Below are 24,621 nucleotides of genomic sequence, written 5' to 3'. Positions count from 1 at the left end.
ATATTCAAATATCAAATTAGTTTATTTTTATAGGCAGTTTATAGTTCATAATTACTCCTACACATTTTCAGATTTCCAACCAAATCTTGTCCAAGCGAATCTATGCCATTTTTATTTATTTAATGAACATATAGTGCTTATTTCTGTCCTTATATATTACCATTCATACCTACTGCACACTAGTTATTTATTTTTCTGATTTTAGATATTTTAATCTAATTTTCTTTGTGAAAACATTAATATATTCAGACTGGAGACAAAAATCAGATATTTTTCATTAATCACTTAAATTTCTTCTCAACAAAAAAAGTAAAAAATGGACACCAGGTTGCTTTGTATGAAGCCAATTTTCAGTCTCATTCATTTAAGACAACCTCTTATTATCAGCATCTTATGTCCAACTGCTGTTTATGTTTCAGAGTTTTTTGTAATTTTTGTTTGTTTCAAGCAGGTATGGACATCAGGTGAGGGAAGTCATTCCTGACAAATGACAAACAAATGAGTTGCCCCTTCAACTGCTCCAGCTTACTGACTTAAGAGTTGCCAGTCAGGGCCAGCCCCATGGCCTAGTAGTTAAGTTTGCATGCTCTGCTTTGGCGACCCAGGGTTCATCAGTTCGAATCCTGGGTGTGGACCTACACACCGCTCATCAAGCCATGCTGTGGCTGCACCCCACAAAGAAGAACTAGAATGACCTATGCACTGGGGCTTTGGGGAGGAAAAAAAAGGTGATTGGCAACAGACATTAGCTCAGGGCCAATCTTCCCCCCTTGCCCAAAAAATGCTTAAGGCAAGTCCCAGACCATTGGAAGGGCACAATAAATGCTAGCTCTTAAAAAAAAAAAAAAAAAAAAAAGGAGTTGCCAGGCCATGGTGAGAGGAAAGGGAATCCAGGCAGAGCCAGTGGAATTTATGAGTCAGTCATAGAGACTAAGATAATTAGAGTTCACAGGACAGAGCACAGAAGAGAGGAGAGATGTGAGAACCCAGGAGACTGGAGACAGCCCCCTTCCAGTATAACCATAACATACTTGTTAGGAAACGTCCCAAGACGGAAGAAAGAACTACGTGAAAGAATTTGAGAGAATACTAGCAGATGCTCACATAAGAACAGGAACAGTGCTGGTTCCCAAGAGTTGGGCTACAAAAAACACTTGTAATTTGCAAGGCATTGAGTAGAATACTCAGGAAGGTATTGCCTCATAGTAGGTAATAATTAACCTTAGATGATGCACTCAACAAATCATAAAAGCAAGACATGTAATGATCAAACAGTTTTCAAGTAATTTAACTGCATCCCAGATAAAAGACCATGAATTTATAGGAATACGAAAATATCCAAAAGCTAAGAAGGTAAAATTTGCAATATCAGAAATTTAAAGATTACTCTACTTACAAAGCAGCACAAAAACAACCCAGAATGAGAAGAAAAATCAAGTGATTAAAATTGACCCAGAATTGACAGAGATGTTAGAATGAGCACAGAAGTATATCACTATTTTAATTATATTTCATATGTTCACAAAGGTAAGAAGACATGTAGATGATATAATTATTTACTTATTTACCCAAAATGTACAATGTCTAAAATGAAAAAAATAAATGAAATGAGATTAATGGCAGATTGTATGTAGCAGAAGAAAAGACTAGTGAACTTGAAGACACAGCAATAGAAACTATCCAAGATAAAACAGAGAGTAAAAAGAATCCAAAAAAAAGGATGTCAGTTCTTTTAAAGCTATGAGACTTTCCAATATACTAATAATACTTTCTAATATGCTAATCTAATATTAATAGTTTATAACATACTAATAAATGAAATTCCAAAAAGAAGAGAGGGGAGAAATTAGTGGGAAAAAATGGCCAACATTTTTCCAAACTTTCTAAAACCATAAACCCACAAATCTGAGAATCAATAAACCACAAGCCAAGAAATATTAAGAAAACTACCCCACAGCACATCATAATCAAATTACTCAAGATAAACGATGGAGAAAATCTCAAAAGTAGCCAGAAAAAAACATGACCTTTCATACAGAGTAAGATAAGGATGACAGCACAGTTGTCAGAAACAAGGCATACAAAAAGTGGAGTAAAATCTTTAAAGGATAAAGGAAAAAAGCTATCAACCTAGAATCATAAATGGAGCGAAATCTTTCAAAAAAGAAGGCAAAATAAAGACTTTTTCACACAAACAAAAACATAAGGAATCCATCACCAGCAGACCATGATCACAGAAAAAATGTTAAAGTCCTTCAGGCAGAAACAAAACGATACTAGATGGATGGAAATAGCTATCTCTGTAAAGAAATGAGAGCACTGCAAATGGTACTACATGAGTAAATATATGCCTTTTTCTTATTATTTAAAACTCCTAAAAGATAACTACCTATACCTATTATATAAACAACATAATGTAGGGTTTATAATATGTATAAGCAAATGTTGTCACCAAAAAAGTATAAAGGTTGGGGGGAGAATTGGAGGTACTCTTGTAAAGTTCTTACACAACACGAGAAGTGGTATAATATCACTTAATAGTGGAATCTGGTAAGTTATAGATGTATACTATAAATCATAAAGCAATCACTAAAATAAACAATTATAGCTAATAAGTCAACAAAGGAGATTTAAGAAAGAGTTGCAAATTTATTAAACTAATACCAAAAAAGGCAAAAAAAGGGGAAGAAAGGGAACTAAGGACAGGCAAAATAGAAAACAAGCAGCAAGATGACAGACTTAAATTTAACTAAATCAATAATGACATTAAATGTACACCATCCAGATCTGAATAAATAGTTGTTATGGTCTGAATCTGAACAGAAAAATTACAAGTAAGGAGACTGAATCAGTAATAAAAAATCTCCCAAGAGAGAAAAGTCCAGGACCATATGGCTTCACTGGTGAATTCTACCAAACATTTAAAGAAGAAGTGATAACAATCCTTCTCAATCTCTTCCACATAACAGAAGAGGAGGGAACACTTCTAAACTCATTTTACAAGGCCAGCATTACCCTAAAACCCAAACCAGACAAGGACACTACAAAAAAAGAAAATTATAGGTCAATATCTCTGAAGAACACAGATGCAAAAATCCTCAACAAAATATTAGCAAAGTGAACTCGAAAATACATTAAAAGGAGCATAACCATGATTAAGTTGGATTTATTCCAGGCATGCAAGGATGGTTCAACAACCACAAATCAATAAATGTGATTCACCACATTAACAAAGTGAATAAAAACCACATGATCATCTCAATAGGTACAGAAAAAGCATTCAACAAAATTCAACATCCAATCATAATAAAAACTCTCAACAAAGTGGAAATAGAGGGAATGTACCTCCAAATAATAAAGGCCATATATGACAAGCCCACAGTTAACATCATACTCAACATGAGAAGCTGAAAGCTTTTCCTCTACGATCAGGAACATCTTTCAACATAGGAAGTCCTAGCCAGAGCAGTTAGACAAGAAGAAGAAATAAAAGCCATTTAAATCTGAGACAAAAAAGTAAAATTGTCTAAATTACAGATGACATGATCTTATATATTAGAAAACCTAAAGACTCTACCAAAAAACTGTTAGAACTAATAAACAAATTCAGTCAAGTTGCAGGATATAAAATTGATATACAAAAAACAGTTGCATTTCTATACACTAACAACGAACCGTCAGAAACAGATATTAAGGAAAAAATCCCATTTACACTTGCATCAAAAAGAATAAAATATCTAGGAACAAATTTAACCAAGGAGGTGAATGATCTGTACACTGAAAACGACAGGACATTGACAAAAGAAACTGAAAAAGACACAAATAAATGGAAAGATTCCATGGTCATGGATTAGGAGAATTAAAATTGTTAAAATGTCTGTACTACCCAAAGTGATCTACAACTTCACTGCAAACCCTATGAAAATTCCAATGGCATTTTTCACACAAATAGCAAAAACAATCCTAAAATTTGTATGGAACCACAAAAGACCCCACATAGCCAAAGCTATCCTGAGAAAGAACGAAGCTGGTGGCATCGCACTCCCTGATTTCAAACTATTTTACAAAGCTATAGTAATCAGAACAGTATGGTACTGGCATAAAAACAGACACAAGACCAATGGAACAGAATATAGAGCCCAGAAATAAATCCATACATAAATGGTCAACTAGTTTACAAGAAAGTAGCCAAGAATATACAAGAGGGAAAAGATTATCTCTTCAATAAATAGTGTTGGGAAAACTGGACAGCAAGATTCAAAAGAATGAAACTGTACCACTATCTTACACCATACACAAAAATTAATTCAAAATGGATTAAAAGCTTGAACATAAGACCTGAAACCATAAAACTCCTAGAAGAAAACATAGGCGACAGGCTCCTTGACATTGATCTTGGTGATGATTTTTTGGATTTGACAAAAATGCAAAGAAAATAAAAGCAAAAATAAACAACCAGGATTACACCAAACTAAAAAGCTTCTGTAAAGCAAAAGAAACCATCAACAAAATGAAAAGGCAACCTTTGGAATGGACCAAATATTTGTACATTGCATATTTCATAAGGGGCTAATATTCAAAATATATAAAGAACTCATGAAACTGAATAGTAAAACCATATAGAATCCGATTAAAAAGTGGGCAGAGGAAATGCAAAGACATTTTTTCAAAGAAGACATACAGATGGGCAACAGGGACATGAAAAGGTGCTCCACATCACTAATCACCAAGGAAATGCAAATCACAACCACAATGAGATAACACCTCACACACCTTAGAATGGCTATTATCAAAAAGAAATAACAAATATTGGTGATAATGTGGAGAAAAGGGAAACCTTGTGCACTGCTGGTGGGAATTTAAGTAAGAACAGCCACTATGGAAACAGTATGGAAGTTTCTCAAAAAATTAAAAATAGAACTACCATATGATCCAGCAATTCCACTTCTGTATATATACCTGAAGGAAAAGAAATCACTACCTTGAAGTGTTATCTGCACTCCCATATTCATTGCAGCAGTATTTATAGTAGCTAAGATGTGGAAACAACTTAAGTGTCCACTGACGGATGAATGGATGAAGAAAATGTGACATATAACATGTGTGTGTGCGTGTGTGTGAAATGTTATTTAGCCACAAAAAAAGAAGAAAATCCTGCCATTTGCTACAATATAGGTGGACCTTGAAGTCGTTACGCTAAGTGAAGTAAATCAGAGAAAGAGAGACTGTATAATCTCACTTATATGTGGAATCTAAAAACGCGAACTCATACAAACAGAGACCAGAAGGGTGGTTGCCAGAGGCAAGGACTGGGAGTGGGGGAAATGGGTGAAGGTGGGCAAAAGGTACAAACTTCCAGTTATAAGATAAATCAGTTCTGGGGTTGTAACATACAGCATGGTGACAAAGAAAAAAAATGCACGTCATCCAAACACAATTAAAAGGCTAAGATTATCAGATGAGATAAAAAAGTAAGACTCAACCATATGCTGCCAACAAGAAATCCACTTCAAATACAAAGACACAAATACATTTAAAAAACAGGAAAATATACACCCTCCTAACACTAGTAAATGAAAGTGGAAGTTATATTACTTTAAATATTACATATAATATAATAAATATATAAATATTTTATATTACTATAATGCTACATTACTATTAAGTAGATTCCAGAGCAGAAACTATTACCAGGGACAAAGAGATCATTTCATAACAACACAGGAGTGAATTTACCAAGAGAAAGTAATAATCCTAAATGTTTAGGCACTTAGAGCTTGACAATACATGAAACAAAACCTGATAGAACTGCAAAAAGAAACAGACAGGGGGGCCGACCCCGTGGCTGAGTGGTTAAGTTTGGGTCCTCTGCTTTGGTGGCCCAGGGTTTCACAGGTCAGATCTGGGCACAGACCTAGCACCCACCGCTCATCAAGCCATGCTGAGGCGGTGTCCCACATAGCACAACCAGAAGGACCTACAACTAGAATATACAATTATGTACTACTAGGGAGCTTTGGGGAGAAGAATAAGCAAAAAAAAAAAAGAAGAAGAAGACTGGCAACAGATGTTAGCTCAGGTGCTAATCTTTAGGGGAAAAAAAGAAAGAAATGGACAAACCCACAATTATAGTCAGAAACTGCAGCCCCCTCTCAATAATTGATAAAAACAAGTAGACAGAAATCCAGCAAGGATACAGAAGACTTGAACAACACTATCAAACAAGTTGTCCTAATTGACATTTTAAATCACTCAACCCAAAAAAGCAAAATATATATTGTTCCCAAGTGCATATGTAACATTTATCAAGTTAAAACACACTTTGGACTACCAAATTTCAACAAATTTTAAAGAATTCAAGTCTTAAGACATATGTTCTCTGACTATAATGGAATTAAATTAGAAATCAATAACAGAAAGATATCTGAATAATCCACAAATATTTGAAGCTAAAGACACTTCTAAATAACCCATGGAATCAAAGCAGCAATCAAAAGAGAAGTTAGAATGCATTTTGAACCTAACTGAAAATGAAAATACAAAATGCCATAATTTGTGGGATGCTACTTACGGGAAAATTGGTATCACCAAATGCCTATAGTAGAAAGAAAAAAGGTCTCAAATCAATAACCTCAGATTACATCTTAAGAAACTAGAAAAAGAACAAATTAAATTAAAAAGAGCAAATTAAACTAATTTTTAAAAAGTAAATGGGAAATAAAGATAAAAGCAGAAATCAATGAAATAAAAACAGAAAAATAGAAAATAAAGCCACAAGCTGGTTCTTTTAGAAGATCAATAGAGTGATAAGCCTCTAGTCAGACTGACCAGGAAAAGAAATACAAATTATTAACATCAGGAATAAGAGAGGTGACATCACCACAGATTCTACAATTATCAAAAGGATAATGAGGGAGCGTTATGAACTACTTTCTAACTATAAATTTGTTGACTTATATGAAATGAGAAAATTCCTTGACAAACACAAACGGCAATGCTCATTCAAGAAGAAATAGATAACGTGAATAGCCCTCTATCTATTAAAGTAGTTAAAAACCTTCCCTCAAAGAAAACTCCAGATCCAGATGGCTCCACTAGTGTATTCTACCAAACACTTAAGGAAAAAATAATACCAATTCTACACGAACATTTCCAGAAAATTGAAAAGAAAGGAATTAATTAATCAATACTGTTAGGCTTCTCAATTAATACTATGAGGCTAACATTACCTGGTATCAAAACCAAAAACATTACAAGAAAATACACACCAATATCCCTCATGAACATAAATACAAAAACTATAAACAAAATTGTAGCATATCAAATCCAACAATATATAAAAATGACAATACATCATGACCAATTGAGGTTTAATCCCAGGATTGCAGAGTTGATTTAACATTTGAAAAACCAATGACTGTAATTCATCATACCAACAAATGAAAAAAGAAAAACATCTGTTCATCTCAAGAGAAGCAGAAAAAGCATGTGACAAATCCAATATCCATTCCTGATGAAAACTCTCAGCAAACTAGGAATAGAATGGAACTTTCTCAACATGATAAAGAGCATCTATGAAAAACCCACAGTTAACATCATATTGTATGATAAAAAATTGGTTCCTTTACCCTTGAGATCAAGAACAAGACAAAGACATCCACTCTAACCACTTCTATTCTACACTGTACTAGAGGTTCTAGCGACTTCAATAAGCAAGAAAAAGAAATAAAGGCATCAAGATTGGAAAAGAAGAAATAAAACTGTCTTTACTCACAGAAAATGAGGCTGTCTATGTAAAAAATCCAATGGAATCTATAAAAAACTGATAGAATAAGTGACTTTAGCAATGTTCAGGATACCAGCTCAATATACCAAAACCAACTGTATTTCCTTACACTACCAACAAACAATCAAAAATGGATATAAAGATATGGGGCTGGCCCCGTGGCCGAGTGGTTAAGTTCACGCGCTCCGCTGCAGGCGGCCCAGTGTTTCGTTGGTTTGAATCCTGGGCGCAGACATGGCACTGCTCATCAAACCATGATGAGGCAGCGTCCCACATGCCACAACTAGAAGGACCCACAACGAAGAATATAATACAACTATGTACTGGGGGGCTTTGGGGACAAAAAGGAAAAATAAAATCTTAAAAAAAAATGGATATAAAGATACTATTTATAAAAACATCAAAGTAGAAAATATTTAGAGATAAGTGACAAAAGATATGTAAAATCTGTACATTAAAAACTACAAAACACTGCTAGAAAAATTAAAGAAGCCCTATATAAATGGAGAAATATCCTTTGTTCATGAGTCAGAGAATTCAATATTGTTGACAATTTTTCCCAAATTGACCCATAGAGGCATCACAATCCCAAGCAAAATCCCAGCAAGAATTTGTTATTTATTTAAAAAATTATTTTGGAAATCGACAAGCTAATCTTAAAGCTCATATGTAAAGGACCTGGCACAGTCCGTCCCCCTTGCCCCCAAAAAAACCTTTGAAAAAGAAGAACAAAGTTGGAGGGACAATACTACCTGATTTCAAGATTTATTACCAAGTTACAGGAAAAAAAAAAATTGTGGTATTGGCACCAACACAGACAAATAGATTGCTGGAACAAAACAGAGAGTCCATAAATAGGCCCACACATATAAAGAAAACTGAGTTTTGGAAAAAGTAGAAAGCAACTCAGTGGAGAAAGGGCAGTCTTTTTCAACAAACGGTGCTAGAACAATTGTATATCCATATGCAAAATACAAATTTCAATCCATATCTCAAATCATACTTACAAAGTTAACTCAAGATGGACCACAGACCTAAATATAGATCCTAAAACTATAAAACTTCAAGAAAAAGCATAGGAGAAAATCTTTGTGACCTTGGCTTAGGCAAAGATTTTAGATACAACACCAAAAGCATGAACTATAAAAGAATAAATTGATATATGGACTTAACGAAAATTAAGAATTCCTACTCCTTCAAAGAAAACTTTAAGAGAATTAAAAGACAATACAAAGACTGGGGGAAAAAAATCTTTGCAAATCATATATCTGATAAAGTATTTGCATCCAGAATACATAAAGAATTTTCAAAACTGAATAAGAAAGCAAACAACTCAATTTAAAAATAAGTAAAAGATGTGAACAGACACTTTATTAAAGAAGTTATACAATGGTAAGTAAGCACATGAAAAGAAGCTCAAAATTATTAGATATCGAGGAAACACTAATATAGGCACGACATACTTATTACATATAGTGGTTGAAATTAAAAAGACTGGCCATACGAAGTCGTGTTGGTGCAACTGTGGAGGAACTGGAACTCTCATACACTGCTGGTGAGAATGTAAAATGGTAAAAAACCATAAGGCGATTTCGTAAAAAGTTAAACACACAATCACCCTATCATCCAGCCATTCCATTCATAGGTATTTATCCAAGAGAAAAGAAAGCATACGTCCAGAGAACAAGTACACCTCACAGCAGCTGTACCTGTAGCAGCCCAAAACTGAAAGCAATCCACATGTCCATCAACAGGTTAATGGATAATCAAATCGTGGCATACCTATACAATGGAATACTACCCAGAAATAAAAACAATGTACTATTGACACACGACACAATAATATAGATGAATTTCAAAATAATAAGGCTGAGTAAAACCAAACAAAGAGTAAATACTGCATAATTCCATACATATATAAAACTCTAGAAAATGCAAACTAATCTAGAGTGACAGCAGATCTGTAGTTGCCTTGGCGGGGCGGAGGGGGGGCCAGGGCAAGAAGAGGTAGGAGGAAGGGATTGCAAAGGGGCAAAAAGAAACTTTGAGAGGTTACAGATATATTTGTTATCTTGTCTGGATATGTTCCTAATCTTGAATGTCATGATGGTTTCACAAGGTATATGTATGCCAAAAATTATTCAATTATACACTTTAAATATATGCAATTTATTGTATGTTAATTATACCTCAATAAAGCTATTAGATTGATCCAACAATGATCAATATATTTATCAGCTAAATAAGCACTCATCTTTTTATTTTTAAATCAAGAAGACTGATCTGTTACCTTGCCACAGAAGAAAATTAACACTCAGTCAATATCCATTACACGCCAGGTATTATGTTCGCCACTTTACACATGCTAACTTAATATCATTATCTTAAAGCTATTAACTGTTAAAAAAAGAAAAAGGTGCAGGGAGAGAGGGTAACATGAAACTTTAGAAATTAGACAAGACTTTATCTCTATTTTTTAAAAACGCTAACTTGCAAGTTCCTACAAATCAAATATATAGCAATATCAATGAACACAGCAGATTAAAATTTAAATTCTTCAGAGTCAAGTTCTATAAATCCAGCAGGAATTGTCCTACAGTGAGAACACATATTAGGAAAAAGGTTTACACTTGATGCTTAAATTATGTTCTCATATATTCGGATTAACTGAATTCTCCTATAAATACCCTGGGTGAATGGCAGTTCAATTTAAAATTTAAAAATATAGTTCAAAAACAAACAACCCAATTAAAAAACGGGCAGAGGACTTGAATAGGCATTTTTCCAAAGAAGGCATACAAATGGCCAACAGGCACATGAAAAGATGCTCAATATCACTAATCATCAGGGAAATAGAAATTAAAACCACAACAGATACTACCGCACACCTGTCAGAATGGCTATTATCAACAAGACAAATAATAACAAGTGTTGAACAAGGATGTGGAGATAAGGGAACACTCATACACTGCTAGTAAGAATGTAAATTCATGCAGCCACTATGGAAAACAGTATGGAACTTTCTCAAAAAACTAAAAATAGAACTACCACACAATTAAGCAATTACACTTCTTGGCATTTATCCAAAGAAAGTGAAAACACTAATTTGAAGAGAGAGATGCACCGCTGTGTTTACTGCAGCATTATTTACAATAGGCAAAATATGGAAGCAACCTAAGCGTCCATTGATAGATACATGGATAAAGAAGATATGGTACACATATATGTGTATATATATATATCCAATGCACTATTACTCAGCCATAAAAAAATGAAATCTTGCCATTTTCGATATAGATGGACCTACAGGGTATTATGCTAAGTGAAATAAGTCAGAGAAAGACAAGTAACATATGATTTCACTTATACGTGGAATCTAAAAAACAAAACAAACGAACAAACAAAACAAAACAGAAACAGACTCGTAGATACAGGAAAAAAAACTGGTGGTTATCAGACAGGGGAAGAAGGGGGGGGGGGTGGGCAAAATAGGTGAAGGGGATTAAGAGGTACAAACCTCCAGTTATAAAATAAATAAGTCATGGAGACCTAAGCTACGGCATAGGCAATATAGTCGACAATACTGTAATAATTTTGTATGGTGACAAATGGTAACTAGACTTACTGTGGTGATCATTTCATAAGGTAAATAAATGTTAAATCACTATGACATACACCTGCAACTAACAGGCTAGTGTGTCAATTAAAAAAACATTTCAGATGGGACCAAAAAAAAAAAATCCTGTGTAATTGGCAATGCCCAATTACTTTGCAAACTAGTTTCCTCATAGGGTTAACTTTATGTAAAAACTGCACCTGCTTCCAAAAAGGATTTGCAGTGGCTCTTCCACCTGCAAAACCAGGTAGCTGACTGGTGGACCTCTAAGACGCCTTCCAACCTTTGTTACTCTACTTTCTCCCACTCATCTTCTTAGGAATTACATTAACCATATTTCAAACAAAATAACTATAACTATTTAAAGATATAATACATAAACTAATATATTAGAACGAAGTATAGCATTTGAAGATCCATCTTTTACTCTGTATTTTAACAAGGTTTCTAAACTTCAGTACTATTGACATTTAGAGCTAGAATACTATTGTGAGGGACTATCCTGTGCATTTTAAGATGTTTAACAGCATTCCTACTACCCACTAGATGCCTGTAACACCTCCACCCAGTTGTGACAACCAAAAGCGTCTCCAGACATTGTCAGTGTCCCCTGGAGGGCAAAACTGTCCCTGGTTGAGAACTACTGTTCTAAAACTACAGACTGTATTAATCCCTCTGTATTGACTACCTCCAATCACAGGGCAGGGAGTGTGAAAGCCTGTTCTGCATCTAAAGGCTCTTAAGGATATTTTAAATGTTTATATACAGTATATGTTCCATTTTTTAAAACCCCATAAGTTACTAAAAAGCAAAAAGGTTTTCTTAAACTATTGTTTTGTTTTCAAGCCAAGGAAGCGAGGCCCTACAAAATATCTGACATGTGTGACCTCTTAATTTAGATCATGTCTCCCAGATGGAAAAAACTTCTGTGCCAAAGAAATATATGAACCATTCTGTAATCACTTTACGACTAAAGAATTATGGCAGCTAATTTAGGAAATGTCAATACACTACTGGAACTCAACTTTATAGCTCTGCCATTACCAAACCCACAGTCTGTCCCAAGTAGGTGTCAAATTCCATTAAGTCTTCGATTTCAAACTGCCATTATCTGATACATCTCCTACACTTCACACATTAACTTTCTCTCTCACTCTCTCAGCCAAATCTTTTCTTCAATGACTTAACTCTGAAGTAGAATGAAAATAAAAAGATCACAATCTCAACTATACTTAGAAGACATATTTCCTTGAAAAACTGGGCTTCTTTTTATACTGCTAAACTGAATTTAACTGCTTTCTTACTATTCCACAGGAATAAATACAACTTACTTGTGACATAGATGAGCTGTCATAAATGTAGGAAGAGTAAAAAAAACAAATGAGACAGAAATCTGGGCTCCAGCTCTGGCTCTGCCTTCTAGCAGCTAGACGACCACTTAACATTCCCAAACTTCAGCTTTCTCTTTTGTAAAAAATGGAGGATGATAATGTCTACCTCTCGAGTTATTGCGAGGATTAATTAAAATTTATATGAAACCATTCCGTAAACAGTAAAGCACCCTACAGACGCTGGGTAAGATTGGTGGTATCCTGCTGGCATAAGTAAACACTATAGTAGAGAAACATGCACCTCAAATAAGGGACTTATCTCACTGAATAAACGTCACTTTTCAAAACAAACACTCATTTAGGAAGAGAGCTTGAGATAAACTCTGAACTAGGATTCAGGCATCTGGGTTCTAAACTCAATTCTGCCATTAACTCTCTACCAACAGAGGCAAACTAATTTTCCTTTTAACCTCAAATTTCATCTAAAAACATCCAAGTACCAGAGAAGATATTCCATACGTATCATTACAGCTCTCCTCAGCCTACGAAATGACCAAATATCCGAAAGATTCGTTTCACACTATCACACTGCCAGCAAAACAGAAGTCGAGGGCAACAAACGGTAAGAAAATTTTAATTAAATAAAAACAGAATTCCATACAATTCTCCAGAAGCAACGCAAACGATAAACCACCCTGTTTTCTCTACTTAATAATAGTTCTCCCTCTAAATGACAGCAGTGATGAACAAGGTGCATTAACAGAAGGGCGGGGCTCTTTCCCACAGGCTTTTGGGGAACCACCCACTTCCCAAAGAGGTGTAACTGCTTCCTCCTTGCCCTCAGCAGCCAAGAAACTTGAGAGATGAAGGTTTACATTGTCTGAGAACGTTTTTCCCTTTCCACTTGGGTGGGGACGGCGGTCGTCATACAGACGTCTGACAAACATATCCCACAAACACCAGGATCCACTACATCCAATCTCCCGAAAGTCTAAAAAAGATCGAAGTTTTTTAGAATAACACTAGTTTTTAAAAGTGAGTTCGGACTACTAACTCAGACCGAGATGAGCCCGTGTTGGTGGGGCTCAATGTCTGCCAACGGCCAAGTTTTCGCCTCCCCAGACGAGCCGCCCTCGCGCGCCCCGCAGAGCGCCGCCGCGCCCTCCTCGCCCGCCTCGCCCGCGCCGCGCCGCGCAGGGCCGCAGGGGGAGCCCCGGGGCCCCCGAGAGGGCGGGCCGGCCACCCCCGGCCTCCGGGCGCCGCCGCCCTCGCTCCTCACCGATGACGATGCGCAGGTGCTTGAGGCGGGTGAGCGCGTCCTTCTTGGTGTCCAGCACCTTCTGGGTGGACTTCTTCACGTCCCCGTGCGGCTTCTTGGAGAACATCCTGCCGCGGCCGCGGCCACGGCCGACTGCGGCCCCCTCCCGGCCCGGGCGCGGGCCGGCGGCGGAAAGTGGAGGCAGTGGGCGGGGAGCACACTAGCGCGGGCGGCTCATTCACTCCCCGGCCCGGCGGGCCCCGGCGCGGCCGACTCCTCCCAGCCCCAGGCCAGGGCCGCCACCGTCCCCCGCCTCGCGCCGCCGCTGCAAGGCACCCTCGGCTCGGGCCTCAATATGGCGGATCCCTCGCCAGCCCTGCACGGAGCCAGGGAGACCCGGCTGGCCCGCTCGCCGCCGCCGCCGCCCGCTTCCTGCGGCCGCCGCTCGCCGCCACAGGCCGGGCCGGCCCCGGAGCCGCGGAGGTGGGGCGCTCGCAGGCAGCGGCACCACGCCGCTCTCCCTGAGGCCCCCTTAAGGTTAAAGCTTCTTTAGCAGCTTAGACCCTGCAGAGGCCGCAACGGAGACGGAGTGTGGCGATGGGGTTTCACGACTCTGCCGTCGCTGGCGAATGGTCCCCGTGGCAACCGCCTTCTGACGTCAAGGGTACTTGACGTCATGCCGGCGTGAGATCATCCGTGGCATTACCCACCTTTTATTTCCTGTGTAAGCGGCCACAGGAGGAGCCCAAGGAAGTCAGGGAAGGTAATTACTGCGTGCGCCTCTGTCAGCAGTGACTCCCAGCCAAACTCCCAAACTAGTGTCGTGTAGTTTTTGTTTAAAAAGGCCCTTCATCTCCACTGTTTACTATGTCATGGTAACTTAGGAAGATAGCTCCAAAACATCAAAGCAGGCGTGCAGTACATTTTAGATCCAATTCGAAAGGCCTTGCTTCTAACAGCCCTTCATTTCCTCAGTTGACTTTTGTTTAAAGAATTTTTGCTTGTTTTGTAAAGTGATGATTAACAATTTACTGTAGTTTAGAGATTTGTGGGGTTATAGCACATCTTCTTGGTTAAAATTATCTTGCACAAATAAATGAATTCTCCAAAAAGCATTCTGTAACAGAGGAAAAAATTGCAAAGAAATCTGGAGAACTTTCAGGGTGAATTTTCTTAATAAGAGTTCACAAATCCAAGAGAAAAATACTAGGGCGCAGGTAGAAAAATTGGTAGAGAACATGAAAAAACTCACGAAAGTGTATACTCATAACTAAAACGTGAAAAATGTTCACACTCGTTAACTTTTTAGAATCAGATTAAAACAATATTTCTAACAATTTGTAAACAACTTTATTAAGGTGTAGTTGGTATACAATAAACTGCCCCTTTTCAAAGTGTACAATTTGGTAAGTTCGATATTTGCATACACCCATGAAAACATCACCACAATCAAAATAGTGAGCATATGCATCACCCCCCACATTTTCCTCTTGCCTCCTTGGTAGTCCCTTCCCCTCACTGCCCTACCCCCGGTCTCCAGGCAAGCACCGATCTGCTTTCTGTCACTTGGAGTTTGCATTTTCTAGAGTTTTATATAAATGTAAGCATACAGTATACTCTTTTTTGTCTGCCTTCTTTCACTTAATATAATTTAATTTTTAACAATAATGTCGGTCAAACGGTAAAGTTTATTTTTAAATTAGCCATCTTCCCGCTGATGAGAGTGAAAGCACACATTCCTATTGCTTGCTGAGAAGCAGCATTAATTACTACAAGCTTCCTGGAAATTAAAATTTGGCATTATGTTTCCAGACACTTACAAATGTTTATATACTTTGATTCATTAGTTCCACTTTTAGAACTCTATTCTAAAAAATCAGAAATGAGAAAAATATTTATGTAAAAATATTAAAGCATGATTTATAATATCGAAAGGTTGGAAACAATATGAATGTCCATCAGAAAGAAGATGAATGTCCAAGAGGTGGAATGTTATGCAATCATGAAAATTATAATATGAAGACTCTTTAATGACATAGGAAATAGTCAAGACGATATTAAGTGAAAACGCAGATACAAAACTGAAAATATGTATGTTATCAAAACTGCGAAAGAAATTATGTACATAAAATATAGTTAGAAAAATGATGAAAAAATAGTCCAAAATTGTGATTATAGCTACAAAGTGGAATTACAATTGATTTTAATTTTCTTCTTTATGTTTAGTTTAGTTTCTCTTTTTTTATTGCTTTTACAATTTAAAAAACAATAAATACAATTTAAAAACAAAAAATACAATTTAAAAAAATTTAAAAAGTTTTCTTAAAGAAAATTAAGGAAATCTAATATACCAATTTTAAACTTAACAAAACAAATTAAAATATATATATGGGAATAGAAACTCCTTGAAAACAAGGGCTTTTAAAAAAAAATTATGTCCTGTTAGGACACAGAATGAATATTTGTTGATTTTTAAATTGTTATGTTTACGTTAGAAAATGGTTTCTTTTGATAGTAGAAGAGTCATCTGATCCCATGATTCTGACTATTATTTATTTGGTAATTTTAGACACCTGTGTCCCTACCTGTACCCCCGCCCCCCAAGGCTCTTTTATGAGATGCTAATTGGACCTCACCATTTAGAGGTTCCACAAGCTACTCAAATTCCATATATACAAAACTGCAATTGTCATCTTTCTCCTCCCTCCTCCCAAACCTGACTCTTCCTCCTTCATTAAACATCCCTGTTGAAAATACCTCTCTCAGTCCAGTTTTTCAATCCAGAAGCTAGAATCATCTTGAGGATTCTTCTCTCTCTCCTCTCTTGTCCAGTCCAATCAGTTACCAAGAACTGATGATTCTACTTCCTAAATCTTTCTTGACTTGGTCCTCTTCTCTCCATTGTCACAACCTTTGTTCATATGCAGGATTTCATGTCTAGCCCTGTGTGCTAGAAATGGCAGTAGTTTCCTCCTTACTCCGACATCTTAGTAGGATTTGAGTGTCCCCTCCTTTTTTTGTTTTTTGGTTTTTGTTTTTTGGTGAGGAAGATTGGCCCTGAGCTAACATCTGTGCCAGTCTTCCTCTATTTTGTATGTGGGACGCCGCCACAGTATGGCTTGATGAGCAGTGTGTGGGTCCGCAAGATCTGAATCCGTGGACCCCGGGCCGCCAAAGCAGAACGCACGAACTTAACCATTACACCACTGGGTCAGCCCCCATCCACTCCTTTTTAAGTAAATTTTAAGAGTTAAAAAAAAATACCCAAGGGGCTGGCCCAGTAGTGTAGTGGTTAAGTTCACGTGCTCCACTTTGCCAGCCTGGGGTTCGTGGGTTCAGATCCTGGGTGCAAACCTACGCAATGCTGGTCAAGCCATGCTGTGGCGGCATCCCACACACAAAATAAAGGAAGACTGGCACAGATATTAGCTCAGGGACAATCTTCCTCACCAAACAAAACAAAACAAAACAAAAAAACCCAATAGTCTTATCTTCTTGCACTCACTACTTGAATATCTGTGTTAATGAAGAAAAGAAATGGCATGGGTAAATCAAGATATTGTTTCTTTTGGGGGGGTATAGTTTATGGTTACACATTTGTTTAGGATATGTCTTACTGTCAGGAAATGCGTAGCACTTCAGATCAAAGAATAAAACCCACATTGAGGGACTAACTAGCTAGAAACATGTCCAGATTTTATACCTTGCTCCTACTTCATAGTGATTATGACCAGCATCTCTAAGTCCGCTAAGATGACGCAGGAAGAGCAGACCTAGTCTTTTGCTCTTTCTAAACTTATTGAAGTGGAGACTAAAGAAAAGATAATTAGCTACACTGATTTTAGTGGATATATGTTGGTTTGCCTGCCTTCTTCTGATAATTATGCCCAGATTTTCCTTTGGAAAGCCACCCCTCTCTTGGTCTCATTTTATCTCATGCCCACTACCCTGTTTAGACTTCAGTATTCTGGCACCCTGGGCAGAGCAAGTTTACTAGGGATGGGCACATGACCAGGTCAGTCCACTAAAATTCACTCCTGCAACTATTGGAAAAGAGAAATCCTTTTTCCAGAATGAAGGCCTGGAACTGTTAGGAACCAACGTGTGAAAAGAATCTGCTGGGGATAAAGCCAACGCTCCGACAGCAGAGGGGATAGTTTGAAAGGAAGGGAGTGAGTCTTGATAACGTCGTTTGGCCATTTGGATCCGACTTGCCTGAAGTGCCATGATCTTTTCCATTTCACAGGCCAATAAAGTCCTTATTTTGCTTAAGCCAGTTTGAGTTGGGTTTCAGTCACTTATGGTAGAAGAAGTCCTGACTTACACATTTTAAAGATACTCTGCTAGGCTAGAATGGGGATTATAAGTTTTAACAGGAAAAAAAAAAAAAAAAAGAACTGCTCAAAAGCAATCTTGGGGGCTGGCCCCATGGCCGAGTGGTTAAGTTCGCGCGCTCCGCTGCAGGCGGCCCAGTGTTTCGTTGGTTCGAATCCTGGGCGCGGACGTGGCACTGCTCATCAAACCACGCTGAGGCAGCATCCCACATGCCACAACTAGAAGGACCCACAATGAAGAATATACAACTATGTACTGGGGGGCTTTAGGGAGAAAAAGGAAAAAAATAAAATCTTAAAAAAAAAATTAAAAAAAAGCAATCTTGCAGCCCTCTTCTGCAGTCCTCCAGCCGACTTCCTTTTGTATCCACCATGACACACACCACACTCTATGTGGTAGTCATTCTATGCTTCATCTCCCTTGTGTTAGACTGTAATTTCTCTTTAAGACAGGTTTTTGGTTTTTATTTTTCTGTGTTCCACAATCCCAGGCTCTAAAAGCTGTTTTCTCTCCCTCCCTCCTTCTCTCTCCTTCTGTCTTCCTGCCTTTGTCTCCATGTCTGTCTCTGGCTCTCTCTCTCTCTGCCCTCCCCGGTGGTACCTGGCATGTGGTAGGCACTCAGTACATATTCATGGGAAGAATGAGTAAACACCAGGCACTCAGTAAATACTTACCGAATTTATGCAAATATAATAAAGTTGCTGTTTCTGCTGTCAATTCAGGAACAGTAACCTGCCTGGTGGGGATGGGGTGGAGGGAACACCAGAGGAGCAGAGAGGATGGTGGAAGGAGGACAAAGAAAGGAGAAACAGTACTTAATACAGATGGACCAGAATGTAAGCAGAGCCAGTCTTTTACTTTCCAGGTTTTGATTCACAGGGAAATGTGTTCTATGCCTTCCTTAGGGTTTGAGGTGGAATTTTTTTTGTCTTTTGTGTTGATGTGTTTCCACTGTGGAGGTTAAATTGCTATTAGGGTCTTAAAATATCAGAATGTTACATATAGTTGAGACAAGAATAAAGATAGAAAGAATAGGAGAAAAGAAAAAGAAAAGTAGTCTTTATTAAACATTTCCGTGATTTATCATGAAAATGAACATTAAGTTGTGGTCACCAGAGACTCTAGCAGAAGGATAAACTTGGAGGCTACAGTTTGGGCAATTCATTCTGTCCTAAATCTGTTACTAAGAATATTTTCATATGCTATTTATGTGTTTTCTTTCATATCTTTTTTCTGTCATATCATATACCAGTACCAGTTTTCTGCTGCAAACAGCAACAAGAAGACTTTTAAGCAGAGCTATGTATGTTTTCTACAGAATTAACTTGGTTTCCTCTTCTATTACTTGTCCTTTTTTTTTTTTTTTTTTTTTTGCTGAGGAACCCTGACCTACTGCCAATTTTCCTCTTTTTATATGTGAGCCACCACCACAGCATGGCCACTGACAGATGAGTGGTGTAGGTCTGTGCCTGGGAACCGCCAAACTTAACCACTAGGCTACCAGGGCTGGCCCATACTTGTGTCTGTTTTTAATCCTCTTTTTCCTATTTGCACCCCACATAAACCTGGATATGTTGTCATTTTCTCCTCTACAAAGAAAAATTCAGGATATCCTGTTACATTGATGGAGTCAACCAAAGAATCTGCCATAGCTGAAAAATCAGAGAAATTCTGAATGGTATAAATTAAAATTGCTCTTGGAAACTTTCTTCTATAAAATAACTTCATCAGGAGTGAGCCTACTTGTTTGCAGGACTGTGTTTCTCCTATGTTCTCACTCAAAGCAATAGCCCTGTCCAAAATACAATGGCATATTTTATTTATTTATTTATTTTTTTGAGGAAGACTAGCCCTGAGGTAGCATCTGTGGCCAATCCTCCTCTTTTTGCTGAGGAAGACTAGCCCTGAGCTAACATCCGTGCCCATCTTCCTCCACTTCATATGTGGGACACCTACCACAGCATGGCTTGCTAAGCAGTGCCATGTCCGCACCTGGGATCCGAACTGGCGAACCCCAGGAGACCGAAGTGGAACATGCACAGTTAACCACTGCGCCACCCGGCCAGCCCCACAACTGGCATATTTGATTATCAGAGAAAAATAAAGAAATTCAGCCAAGAAGAGGGCTGTAAGACTTTTGCCAAAATTACGTTTAAAAGAAAATACTTTGCTTAATAGTAGCTTGTTTCAACAACGATATTATCACTTTTTTTTAAGTTTACAAAAATTTATTCAGTTCCCACATTCACGGCTTGTATGTCGGTCTCATCAGAGCTTGTTTTGAGGAAGCATTATGATATATGGAAAAAGAAACGAATTATTCATGGAATTTGGGTTCCAGTTCCTCTCAGCATCAGTTTTCTCAATAAAATCAAGATAAGGTCTGCCACTCAGGCTTTTGTGAAATTCAGGAAATAATAGTGTTTTCAACTATGATCTTTAGAATTAGATAGATGGGAATTAGTCCCTTTCAGGTCTTACTTTCTCTGAGATCCCTGGCACATAGTTTAATCTCTCTGAGCTTCATTTTCCTCATATGTAAACCACATCAGTAATTGTGATAATTAGCTGAGAAATGGTATGGAAAGTTACTTCTATAATGGCTGACACATCTGATAATCTTCCTTTCCTTTCCTTCATAGACTTTTAATAGAGCATTTTGTATACTAGTTATTTCAAGATTTGCTCTCTCACTGGACTATAAACTCCCTGAGGACAGAGACCATATAGGTTTCGTCTAAAGCTGTGTCCCAATCTTCCTACAGGGTGCCCTTTACAAAATGCCCTCGATAAATATTTGTTGGATGGAAGAATGAATGTCCGTTTCCCTCCCTTTCTCTTGCAGAGGCACTCAGTTTAATGTTTGGTGAATGAATGAAATAATTTTAAAAAATAAAAAATGTAACATATTATTAATAATAATTATATGGCTGGCATGCCTGAGGAAAAAAGGAAACATCATTGCAAAACAAACTGGCACAAATGTAACTTGGATACAGCATGCCAAGCCCACTGCCTGATTTTTCTCTTCCCAATGACTCAAGTACTAAAATTCTTTGAAAGTATAAGCTCTGCCCACTGGAGATATATTTATTATGAAAAGAAAAACCCAGAGAATTCTCTTTGAAATATTGCTTGTGAAAACTAGAATTCAAACTTATGTTTAAAGTCATGAACATCCCAAGAAAACTAGGTAATCTTCAATCTCCCAAATATGAATATGCTAGGTTACAATTTTTTGTGGTCAGGTTTATTCAAATTTAAGAGATTTTTTTAAACCAATAGATTAATTTTTTGTTTTAGAGATTGGCGCCTGAGCTAAGAACTGTTGCCAGTCTTCTTCTTCTTTTTTTTTCTTCTCCCCAGAGCCCCCCAGGACATAGTTGTAGATTCTAGTTGTGAGTGCCTCTTGTTGTGCTAATTTTTTTAATAGATTTTAGTTTTGTAGATCAGTTTTAGGTTCACAGCAAAATTGAGAGGAAGGTGTGGAGATTTCCGTATTCCTGGCTTCCACACGTGCAGTCTCCCTCCTTACCAACATCCCCCACCAGAGTGGTCCGTTTGCTCCAATTGATGAACTACACTGACATTTCATTGTCACCCAAGGACAAGAGTTTACATTAGGTTCACTTTTGGTGATGTATATTTTATGAATTTGGACAAATGTCTAATGACATGTGTCCACTGTTATAGTATCATGCAGAGTATTTTTACTGCCCTAAAAGTCTTCTGTGCTCCATGTATTCATCCCTCCCCCAGCCCCTGGCAACCACTGATCTTTTTACTGAACAGACTTATTTTTTTAAGCAGTTTTAAATTTATAGGAAAATTGAGCCAATAGTATGGAGAGTTCCCATACGCCCAACTCCCACTCAGTTTCCCCCATTATTAACATCTTATGTTAGTATGGTATATTTATTACAATTAATGAACCAATAGTGATATCTTATTATTAACTAAACTCCATAGTTTATTCACATTTCCTTATTTTTTATCTAGTATCCTTTTTTTGTTCCATGATCTCATCCCGGATACTTTATTACATTTAGTTATCATTTCTCCTTAGGCTCCTGTTGGCAGTGATAGTTTCTCATTAGACTAAGGTTGCTGGTTTTGGGGAGGAAGATCACAGAGGTAAAGTGCCAATTTCATCACATTGTATCAATGGTACATGCTATCAACATGACTTATCACTGTTGCTGTTGACCTTGATCACCTGGCTGAAGTATTATGTGTCACGTTTCTTCACTGTAAAGTGGTTTTTCTTGTTGTTGTTCTTTTGCCTTTTCCATACTGTACTCTTTGGAGGGAAATCCTTATGTGCAGCCATTATTTCTTAGTTGGTTGCATTTTATTATAAAGCTTGTACATTTACTTCTATTACTTTCGACATTGTATCTGTTTTAGTTTCATTACTTGTGAATGAGAAGGTTGAAATTCCAGCTGTGAGGCAATGGTAAGAGTAGGAGCAGAATGCTTACCAAGTGAATCCTAATGAAACACAAATGGCAAGGATCTGAATTTAGCATTAGAAAATTAAGAACCAAAGAAGTAATCAAGAGACAGACCAGCAGTTTTCAAAGTGTTTGGGCTCAGGATCAAAATTATTGAGGACTCTCAAAGATCTTTTGCTAATCTATTACATTATTAAAAATTAAAGCTGAGGAAACTACAAAATTCTGATGAAAGAAATCAAAGACATAAATAAACAGAGAGATAGTTCGTGTTCATGGAATGGAGCACAATTTTTTTAAGACGTCAGTTCTTCCAAACTTGATCTGTAGACTCAACACAATACCAATCAAAACCCCAGCACGTTATTTTGTACATGCGAACACACTGATTCTAAAGTTTATATGGAAAGGCAAAAGATCCAGAATAGCCGAGATTAACACCGAAGAAGAATAAAGTTGCTACAGCCTGATTTCAAAACTTACTATACAACTATAGTAATCAAGACAGTATGGTTTCGGTGGAAGAACAGACAAAGCAATGGACAAAACAGAATGGAGAGCCCAGAAACAGGCCCATACAAATATAGTCCACTGATGTTTCACAAAGGAGTACAGGTAATTCAATGGAGAAAGAGTAATCTTTTCAACAAATGGTGCTGGAACAAGTGGACATCCCTATGCAAAAAAATGAACCTAGACATAGACCTTACATCTTTCACAAAAGTGAACTTGAAATGGAGCATATCTAAAGGTAGAATGCAAAACTATAAAACTTCTCAAAGAAAACTTAGGAGAAAATCTAGGTGAGCTTTCATTTGGTGATGAGTTTTTAGACATAGCACCAAAAGCATGATCCATGAAAGAAAAAATTGGTAAGTTGGATTTTATTAAAATCAAATGTTCTGCTCTGTGAAAGACACTGTTAAGAGGCTCACAAGACAAGCCACAGACTGGGAGAAAACCCTTGCAAAATACATGTCTGATAAAAGACTTGTTTAAAATATACAAAGAACTCTTAAAACTCAACAATAAGAAAACAAGTGATTCAATTAAACAATGGTCAAAAGACTGAATAGACACCTCACCAAAGAAGATACAGTGTATACAAATGACAAGCATATGAAAAGATCCTCCATATCATTTGTCATTAGAGGATTACAAATTAAAACAACAGTGAGATGCTACTACACACATATAAGGATGACTAAAATTCAAAACACTGGCAACACCAAATATTGGTGGAAATGCAGAGCACAGGGACTCTTATTCATTGCTGGTGGGTCTGTAAAATGGTACAGCCTACTTTGGAAGACAGTTTGGCAGTTTCTTATAAAGCTAAACATAGTCTTACCATATGACCCAGCAATGGCACTCCAAGGTATTTACCCAATTGATTTGAAAATATGTCCTCACAAAAATCTGCACACAAATGTTTATAGTATCTTTATTCATAACTCCCAAATCTAGAAGAACCACGATGTCCCTCAAAAGGTGAATGAATAAACAAATGGTGGTACATCCAAACAATGGAATATTATTCACTAATTAAAAGAAATCAAGCCATGACAACACAGGGATGAATCTTTTAAAAAAAAGTTTTTTTTAAAGATTGGCACCTGAGCTAACAACTGTTGCCAATCTTTTTTTTCTTTCTGCTTTTTTCTCCCCAAATCCCCCCAGTACACAGCTGTATATTTTAGTTATGGGTCCCTCTAGTTGTGGCACATGGGACGCCGCCTCACCGTGGCCTGATGAGCGGTGCCGTGTCCGCGCCCAGGATCCGAACCAGAGAAACCCCGGGCCGCCGCAACAGAGAGCGCAAACTTAACCACTCGGCCACG

The 24,621-nt window shown here is 37.4% G+C and overlaps 1 protein-coding gene across 7 annotated transcripts in view; it reads right to left on the bottom strand.

Moving 5' to 3' along the window:
* Nucleotides 1–14,129, bottom strand: part of RALGAPA1 (Ral GTPase activating protein catalytic subunit alpha 1) — a 226,824-nt gene extending 212,695 nt beyond the window's left edge. For all 7 annotated transcript variants that reach the window (XM_046650085.1, XM_046650124.1, XM_046650133.1 and 4 more), the window contains exon 1: nucleotides 14,013–14,129. In XM_046650085.1, coding sequence (XP_046506041.1) covers nucleotides 14,013–14,118 — 106 coding nt within the window. In that variant the 5' untranslated portion in view covers nucleotides 14,119–14,129. The remainder of the gene's footprint in view (nucleotides 1–14,012) is intronic.
* Nucleotides 14,130–24,621: the final 10,492 nt, after the last annotated feature.

Source organism: Equus quagga, chromosome 2 (assembly GCF_021613505.1).
Source record: "Equus quagga isolate Etosha38 chromosome 2, UCLA_HA_Equagga_1.0, whole genome shotgun sequence".
Taxonomy (NCBI): Eukaryota; Metazoa; Chordata; class Mammalia; order Perissodactyla; family Equidae; genus Equus; species Equus quagga.
Note: the sequence above shows the minus strand (reverse complement) of the source record. Positions and strands in the feature narration are given on the sequence as shown.